Source organism: Artibeus jamaicensis, unplaced genomic scaffold (assembly GCF_021234435.1).
Source record: "Artibeus jamaicensis isolate MK-2021 breed Jamaican fruit bat unplaced genomic scaffold, CSHL_Jam_final scaffold_1283, whole genome shotgun sequence".
Taxonomy (NCBI): Eukaryota; Metazoa; Chordata; class Mammalia; order Chiroptera; family Phyllostomidae; genus Artibeus; species Artibeus jamaicensis.
Genome location: NW_026522028.1, coordinates 6,623,376 through 6,633,213, shown reverse-complemented (window position 1 = coordinate 6,633,213; position 9,838 = coordinate 6,623,376). Strand labels below are relative to the sequence as shown.

The following is a 9,838-nucleotide window of genomic DNA, read 5'->3' as shown; positions in this document are numbered from 1 at the left end:
AAGGCTGGTAGGATGCAGCCTGAGACTCTCTCTAAAAGTTCTTTGGTTTCTCTATGGGATTTTTAGGGGACAGGCTGACCTGGAGAGAAGGAGCTTCATGAGTTTCTAGAGTAGTACCCCCATAAAAAGCTTTCGAGACAGCCTGTAATAAAGCCAAGGTTGAATCTACCCATTGAAGGTGTTCACATCTTGTCATTCTCCATCCACCAGGTACCCAAACTACCTCTTCATTGGTCTACACTCCTGTCTGCTGTCCTGAGCCACAGCCATCATGCCTCGTGGTCACAAGAGTAAGCTCCGTGCTCGTGAGAAACGCCGCCAAAACAGACCTGAAACCCAAAGTCTTAAGAGTGCTCAGGCAGCTACTGGAGAGGAAGAAGAGGCCACTTGCTCTTCCTCTTCTGTTCTGGCAGATGCTGCCTCCAGCTCTGCTGGTGCTGGTCCTCTCCAGGCATCTCTGAGTGACCCAGCCACCACCAGTGCTGCTGCAGGTGTTTCAAGTGAAAGATGCCCTGGAAAAGCCAAGGGCCATGGTAGTAAAAGTAAACATTCATCTGGGGCTTCAGCTTCCACTGGGATCCCTGGCAAAGATCTTCTAAATAAGAAGGCTACACAGTTAGTAGAGTACCTGATATATCAGTATCAAATGAAGGGAGCCCATTAGAAAAGCAGACATGCTGAAGATAGTCCACAAATGGTGCAGGAAGGACTTCCCTGAGATTCTCAGGAAGGCCTCTGAGCACATAAATCTGTTCTTTGGCCTAGAATTGCAAGAAGTCAAGCCCAGTGGTAACTATTACATACTTGTAGACAGTCAGGGTGACACCAGCTATGGGGATCTGAGCAGAGGCTGGAGATTTCCTATAAAAGGGATTCTGATGCCTCTCCTAAGTATGATCTTCCTGAATGACAACTGTGCCTCTGAGGAGGAGATATGGGGATTCCTGAATAATTTGGGCATCTATGATGGAAAGAGTCACTTCATTTTTGGAGAGCCTAGGAAGCTTATCACCCAAGATTTGGTGCAGGAAGAATACCTGGTGTACCAGCAGGTAGGAAACAGTGATCCTCCATCCTATGAGTTCCTTTGGGGTCCAAGAGCCCACACTGAGAGCGGCAAGATGAAGGTTTTACAGTTTTTGGCCAAGCTCAATGATAGTGAACCCACAGCTTTCACAGGTTATTATGAAGAGGCTTTGAAAGATGAGGATGAGAGATTCCAAGCTGCACCCAGACCTAGCAGTCCTTCCAAGACCAGTGGGCACCCCAGAGCCACATCCAGTCACTGCTCTCCCCCTGAGTGACACCCCGGTGGAGTGTTCAATTTTTTGGTTGGAAAGCCCTGTTAAGCAGTTTCTTAGTACATAAAATATTTTGTTAGCTTATATTTCAGGGTGGTTTTTGGATTTTTAAACGGTGTTCTTTTAGGTAGACTATTTACTTAGATTCAGGATTTAAGTTTATGAAGACAGGGTTCACACTTTAAAGGCATTTATGAATTAGGTATAAGTGCTTTTTTTAAAAAATAAAACTTAGCAATCCTTAATTACTTTTGTGATCCAGAACAAGTTAATGTGGCCTTAGGATAGGACTATCTTTTGAGATGTGAAATAAGTTTACACTAAAATTGTTGGGAGCAGTAGATAGATAAATATATATATGAATAGGTAGGTGAAGAAAATTGGCAAGTTAAAATTTTGATGACAGTTGACATATGATATATTAGTTTCATGTGGAGAACATATTGATTACACAAAGTATTCATCGCCATAAGTTTAGGACCCATATGAATCGTATGTACTTATTGCAGTGTTATTTGCTGTATTGCTTATGCTTTACCAAGCATAATCTATAACAGCCGAGACGTGTGTCCATCTGTCAACAAATGGATAAAGAAGATGTACATATATAAAATTGGCCACTACTTTTTTGCTTCACGACAGGTGTTCTTTCATTGTGTAAATTGTGAAGCCAGGTACCTGGATTTGCTTATGCTTTTCAAGACTGTTTGAAAATATAAATCAGTAAATCAAGCCTCTTGGTTCATGGTTTTTATTTCACAGAGTCATTAACGGGGCATCAGCTCTTACAAATTCTTCACATTTCCATTGGGGATGTTTGGCCAAAGAAGACCCTGCCCTTGCCCGTGCCAATATAAAACATACATGCTGTCGCAAAAGAGGGCAATATACACTCTTCTTCGTATGAAACAAGTACAGAGACTAAAGGGTGTGGAGATAGCATGTCACCTAACTTCCATTGCTAAGCAGAATTTAGTCCCATTGTGAGGACAATGCGTGATCTAAGGCAACACCCAGTCAGTTGTGTCACCCTAAGTGAAGTCTGAGGTGGAGTCTTCAAGTCGTGGTTGGAAATGCCTGTTGACCAGTGTTCCTTATGTGCACAGACATTGTGCTGGCTCCTGTTTTGAGGTAATTTCCAAGTAGTGTTCTATCAATAGAGAGTCAATTTAAGTTAAGAATATAAGCATATGACAGGGATCACATATTTCTTGTCTATATCAGGTTAAGGAGTGAGAGTTTTGTGTGTTGAAATGCACATGGAAAATCCTTAAATCACTTCAGTGATCCTAAAGAAGACATCACGGCATCCCATTCGGGATATGTTTGGTAATGGGAAAAAACTCAAACAAAAAGAGATCTGATGAGAACATAGAGCGGTAGAAGAAATGTAAGAGTTGGTCAATTACGGGTTTGCCTTACTCCATTCAGGGTTTCCTTTCTTAACTTTAAAAGTTACATACCTGGATATCTTTACATTATTCAAAAATGAAGGAGTTTAGGGGAAGGTGTATTGATAAAGCCAATAGGGAAGAGACCACAGAGAGATCCCGCAAAAAGATAAAATTGAACTACAATTCTCTGTACCATCTCCATGTGATCTTCATTTCTATGGTTCTCCTCCTCATCTAGCTGTCCTCTTAGTTTGCATTGGTTTTAGGTGTGCTTGTTAATAACTGAGTTTGCTGTCCTTTCACTGTCTAGCATAGATGGTAGGTAGAAAATATACAGGGGAGAGGGAAAGAATAGTATGGGAAATCCTGAATCTAAAGAATTTGAGACACATGGACATAAACAAAAGGGGGAGAATGGTGGTGGAGGGGTGTGCAGGGCAAAGGGGAATGAAGGGGAGAAATAAGACAACTATAATGGCATAATCAATAAAATATAATTTTAAAAAATTAAACTACAATACTCTGCAGCCATTCCACCATGGAGTACTTAGGTAAACGGAATCCCTAAGGTGAAGAGATGGAAGTACCCCCATGTCCACTAACACAGTATGCACAGTAGTCACCACATGGAAACGACCTCAGTAACCATTAATGAATGAATGTGGGAAGGCAAGGTGATACTCCCACACACACACACTCACCCGCTCAGGGAAAGAGATACATCAATCAGTGGTAAAAGAGAATGAGTCCCGGGTATTGGGGACAGCACGTGCTAGGTGAAAGAAGGGGTAAATTTCAAATGGTGCTCCTTCATTAAAACTTTTGAAAAGACAGAGACAAATACTGTGTAGTATCCCTTATGGGAGGAATCTTTGAAACACACACTGATAAAGTAACTCACACATTGAAGATATTGATGTTTCCCCACTGGGTGGTGGTGGTGGAATGTGGTTGAAATTGGTGATGGTGGCCAAAGATGCAAACTTTATATTACAAAATTAATAGCCCCTGAGGATGCAATGTACAGGATGATTACTAGTAGTTACCAATAGTGTATTAGATGTGTGAATATAGACAACACAGTATATCTAAATGCCCTAATTACATGCAAGGAAATGAAAAGCTGTGGCTGCTGTAGTACAGGGGAATGAGCTTCAGACTGTGAACCAAAATGTTGAGGGTTTCACTCCCAGCCAGGGCACAGGCCTGGTTTGCATGCCAGGATCCCAGTTGAGTGTGCTGGAGAGGCAACCACACATTGATGTTTGTTTCTCTTGCTCTCTTTCTCCTTCCCTTCCTGTCTTTATACATAAATAAAATCTTTTTTAAAAGAGGGAAAAAAGAAAAGTGTAGATAATTTTTTCAGTGCCTATGTTAAAATACTTTACTTTCGACAAAATGCCAGTGTTTCATACATTCTACCCACAGACATTTAGTTCCTCACAGTTCCATAAGACAGGAATTGGGTGTGGAGTCCCTGGGATTCCTAGTTCAGAAGTCTTATAACTCTGCAATCATTGTTTCTGGCGGCTTTCTTCTCAGACAGAGCTCAGGAGTTCCTTCCAATCCATGCATTGTGGTGGGAAAAGAATTCAGTTACCAGGAAGTGAAGGATTAAGGTTCCCATTTGTGTGCATGCTACGGGCTATAGATGATGCTCAGGTCTCTCTTAGGGCTTTGCTATGCTATGCAGCACCTTCCATCTTCAAAGCTAGGCAGGAGAACCTCCCTCTCACCCTTTGGGTTTCCCTCACCAAGAAAAGTTCCATCTGATTTAAGGGTTCACTTTATTAGGTCTGGGTCATGGATGATAATCTTCCCATTTTAAGAATAACAGATATCAGACCTCAATTATATCTGCCAAACCCCTCATAGCACCATCCAGATTAGTGTCTGATGAATTAAGTGGAAGAAGTTGTTTGTGCACCAGGACTCAGGAATCCAGGAGGTCATCTTGGAATTGGGACTGCCTGTGTCCTTGAGGTATTTCAGTTATGTTTGTAATTAAGAGCTTCAACCTTTAAAGGTACATAAAATGATAAACATTGTTATTTTGTGTGCCTCACAATAACTTGAGGTCTGAGGATGACAGATGAGAAAAGACTGGCCGAGTGTTGATATTGCTGAGGCTGGCAAAGGAGTACCTAGAGCACTGGTTACATTATACTCTTAGACTGCAAATATCCTAACTTCTTCACACAAATTATCCAGAGCATGCAAAAGTGAACCAAAACTTCCAAGAGAATTTCAAAGGCCTTATTTATTTATCTTTAGAGAGAAGAGAAGGGAGGGAGAGGGAAGGGAGCCATCCATTTGTGGTTGGCTCTCCTGAGGCCCACACTGGGGACTGATCTGTAACTGAGACATGTGCCCTGACTGGGAATCAAACCCACGACCCTTAGGTTCACAGACCGTCACTGAATCCAATGAACCACAACGACAAGGAAAAACACGACGAAAATTTTTAATAAAACAAGCATAACGGGGAAAAGGGGAGTGATTTAGAAGAACTGGTATAAAGGACACATGGACAAGCGCTAAGGAGGGTGGAAATGGGAGGAAGATGGGGAGCACGGGGGGTGGGCCGGGGTGAAAATAAAAGACAGAAAAGTGCACTTGAAAAATTATTTAAATAAAGCATATACATTTTTAAAGTGATATAAACCTTCTGTGGGGGTTGAAAGAAACAAGCATAACATAATATACACTAATTTAAAGTAGCTGGAAATCAATTTATTACTGTATTGCTTAGGAACATGACTTATTTCCCATATCACTTAAGAACATTGTTGCAAACATTTTCAAAATATTCACTTAAACTTGGCCACATTCAACAAGACTAAGTATTCAATTACCAGTGACACAGTAATCCACTTTTGACAATTACCCTTAAGGCATACACTCAATCATAGAAAAACATATACATGTTCGTGTATCGATTGATTGAAAAAGATGTGGTGTATCCACACTGAGTCAGAGCTGCAGCCCAGACTCCTCTACTGTAACTATGGCCAGCTGACTGTGCAGGGCATGTCTCGCACCTCCTCCCATCCCTAGTGAGGCCTGAGGCAGAGTCTCCACTTTGTGGTTTAAAAAACACCACTCCCGGCCTGCCCGCGTGTGAGGTAATAGAAAACGGGCCCCCCTCACGGCCAGGTTGACCTCCACCAAACTTTAGCAATAAAAACACAATCAAAGCACAGAAAATTGAACTGTACAGAAGTCAAACAGCAGTGGAACCACTCAGCCAGACCCATAAAGCAGGCAAAGGCGACCATCCACCGGGGCGGTGGTTTGAGTCTCAGACCCTTCTCTTTTAATGGCACTCTCTGCGCGCTCTGTGCGGGGGGTTGCCCAACCGAGCAGGCTTTGGCTTCGTATCGCTCTGTGTTGTTGCTGCTGTCCCTGGGCAGATTGTAAGGCAAGAGTACATTTTAGGGGATGGTTTAATTAATGAAGACAGGCGAGGTTTGTGTAAAACCATCACCTACGTGGGAAGAAACTGAGTGTTGGAAACAAAGTTTCAAAAAGTAGAGTAGTATTCAGCTGGAAAAACTCCCCTACACTCAAAATATGATTTAATGGGGTGGGAGAATTGACTCACAGATTCTTTTCAACAGTTTTCTAGACAGATTTTGGTATTCCAGGTACTAGAGTGATACATATTTGCTGATATCTACTTTTATATTCCTTTAAAGTGAGTGTTATTTTCTGTGGTTGAAATAATCATAATCATAGACATAACCAATATTGTGTAAAATCTCAATGAATTCCAGGCAATATGCACATTTTCACACACATGGAACACCACCCATGAACCCTACCAGAGGGGGCTTTAAAAAACACATGACAAATGCAGAACCTGCGACTCACACACAGGGACTAGAATCCATAGACTGCATGTCTACTACCCCAAAGGACAGCTTAGGTGATAGAAGAGAGGACCTTGTGACCAAAACACGGGATGGACTACAGAACAAGAGCAGTTAGAATACACACACAAATAAGAGATAGGAATACAGGAGAGATCATGCTTAGCGACAGTATGATCAGCTACATATGCAATATCAGATACTGTCAAAATATTTGTCAGGACTCACAACACCAGGCTCTATTCTCTATGCTCCCTCAGCCAGGCTCATGAAAAGAAAGAATGTACAGCACATGGGCTCTGATTAGAACTGCAGTTTCCTAACTCTACATTGCTGGGTGAAGGGACCAACTTTCCGCAGGTTTGCAATAAGGCAAATGCTCAAGTACTAGCGGGGAGGTGTCACCACCCAAGAAGACACTAATCAAGAGACAGGTGCCAAGTTCAGGATTCCCATGACTGACAGGTGAGGAAACAATCAGGCCAAATTAAGTAGATCAAAGAAAATATTAAGGAGGGTATCTCAGTTCCATACAAGGAGTCCAAGGCTCTGGAACATATGCTGAGGAGCCTGCCTAGGGAGGAGTAAGGGAATAAGCCAGAACCTGAAGTCGTAGACTCACACCCTTATTGTATCTCCTTGGAAACCTTGAAAGACAAAGATCGTATGAGGATGACCTTCATTTCCAACTTGGAATTCCCAGAAAAGTGCGATATTAATGTAACATGAGCAGAGTCAAGAAATCAAAGGCTAAAGTTACAGGACTGTTAATCTGTCAAAGTAAGGATCCCGAATGGACTAAGGGTAGCACCCAGAGCATGAAAAGGAGGTCCCACAAAATTGGTGCTGTCACACCCGGGAAAGACGTGGCAGAGACGTCAGGCTGAGTTGGATCTGGACAGTCTCAGGGAGGTCAAATCTTGGTGTAATGCAGACCATTTTCGGCTGGAAGAGGTAATGACAGGATCTCTAACAGGAATCTGTCTATATGAGTATCCTGAGTATTATGAGGGGCAGCGTAAAAAAAAAAACGGGGGATCACATAGAAACCAGGACTTTCCATGACCTTGGGGAAGCCAGAAAAACGACCACTGAGAGTCCAAGCTTTCTATGGGGGTGATCTCTGGGAGGGAATGGCCTTTCTAAACAGGATCGAAGCCCAGAATTGCAAAGACAGGAATCTTGCCCCGAGATGAAGCAAGGACTCTCAGTGCTAAAGGAGAAGATCACCCCCACGACCCCAGTATCTTGTTGAAGCCCTACCCTAGTGTCTGGCCTGCGAGGCCCAGGCCAATCATAGGCAGCTGTCCACTGAACTGCCACCCGGAACTCAGGACAGAGCAGTTGGTGTGCAGCCAGGGACCACCCATGTCACTAGAGGATCAAGCCGAGGCTCTGAAGACACAAAAGTAGGGACCCTGAGTGAGGACCTGGGGCCCTCCCACTCCTAAGCAGTGGGGTCCCCCGGTTCCCCAGCCCACCTGCCGCGGGGCTCTCAGTTCTCAGGCACCCCAGACAGCCCTGCCAGTTAGGACCCACCCACTTCCGCCTTAGAGCCAGGGTCTTTCCCGGTGCGCCCAGGCCGCTGCTTTCCGGTTCAGGGCGGATTCTCAGGCTGCGCCCGGAGTCAACCTGGAGGACCTACAGGGCGACCTTCGGAAACCACAGCTCTCCAAGAGGGTAGGTGAGCCCACCCCGACCCGGGCCTGCCTTTGGTCTCTGAGAGGCTGGAGGCGAGCCGTCGGGCTGCATTCCGTCTCAAATATGTTAGTGAGAAGGCCGTGTGTACTCTGTGGGTGTACCCTGATTCTGCAGACAGATGGCATGCACGTGTGAACTGCTTTCAGCATGAGTGCCTGAGTGCTTAAGAGTCCACCTCAGCCCAGAAAAGTGGACCTCACAGGGCCGCAACCCTACCTTCACCTCTAGCAGGCTCCAGACACAGGAAACAGATATAAAGCATAGTAACTTTCCCCTCTAGCGGTAACTATGGGAAGCCCGGGCTGCACCCATCAACTACCAAACGCAGCAAAGGAAGCCTGGGTTGGAGGCCGAGCTGGCTCCTCATTTCCCCTCTGGCGGTGGTCTCTGGGAGGTATGAGCCTCGGTTTATTGGTGGAAGTCCAAATGAGGAAAGGGGACTGAGACCCTGGTGAGATTCACGGGTGTGAAACTGATGAGAATGGTGGAGCGTGCCCAGAAAGTTGGGGGCGGGGTCCACCGGAAGTCTCAGGGTTTTTTCTGACCTAGAAGATTGGTCGTATGGCCATGATGAGTTGCACTACCTTCTTCCCAGAGCATCCCTTGGAGGGACAAGATTGGGTCAAAGTGGCAATCTCCGCCCATGAGTGGCAGGATTTCACATTGTGCCGGGTATCTCAGAAAGACCATTGTGGACTTTGACGATGTGCTACACCATATCAGCAGGGCCTCAAAGTGTCCTTTCTTTTTCCAGTGCTAGCAGCTCTGTAGGATAGATCTCAGGCTGCACTCTCCATCAGCCTTCACTGAAGGGAAACCGTGCAGTGAGAGGGGTCATCCCATATTATCAGAGAGAAAATACAACCCTAAGGAGGAGACAAATTCAGAACTTGAATGGCGATTCTGCTTGGAACCAGGGATGATGGGAAATTCACCTGCATGCAACAGCCCCGCCCACTCCTGGGTGATGTGCTTTGGTTACATAAGGTCCACTTCATTATCCTCTTGTTGCATCTCACAGAGTTTGCAACTTCGTAAGAGCAGTTCTCCTCCAGGAGTCCGATTGAGGAATACACAGAGGGCTTGAGCAACCAACCAGCCCCGCCAAAAGAGGACATCACAGCCTCCATTCCTACCTTTAGCTATCGGCCCAGGATAGCTCAGAGATGGGTGGTCAGGGCGAGCTTCCCCTGCATCTCTCCATACCAGGTCTAAGGGAGCTAAGATCCTTAGTCTGTAAGTCTAGCCACCATTTAAAGAGAAGGAAGAGGTGCCGGTCCTCACAAGGAGGCAAACTGAGGAGCTTGACTGACGACTGATGATGATACTCACCAGCTCAGGAAACAAAGGAGCCAACCAAACTCTCGGCACTGAGTGTCCTCTGATAGGCAGGTAGACTGAGGCTCCCTTTGCCCGGGTCCCAGGGAGTGTCGAGGTGTCAGTGTTAGAGTAGCAGAGGGGAATGTGCCTGTCGAAGGTGCTCACGTCCTCTCTCTGTCATCCACCAGGTGCCCAGATCACCTTTTTGTTGGGCCCACACTCTTGTCGGCTTTCCTGAAAAACACCCATC

The 9,838-nt window shown here is 45.1% G+C and overlaps 1 protein-coding gene across 1 annotated transcript; it reads left to right on the top strand.

Moving 5' to 3' along the window:
* The first annotated feature begins 271 nt into the window (after positions 1 to 271).
* On the top strand, positions 272 to 1,304 carry LOC128625945 (melanoma-associated antigen B4-like). Its single transcript, XM_053655768.1, is given in 2 exon segments — positions 272 to 652; positions 654 to 1,304. Coding segments are annotated over 2 exon segments (1,032 nt in total).
* The last annotated feature ends 8,534 nt before the right edge of the window (positions 1,305 to 9,838 follow it).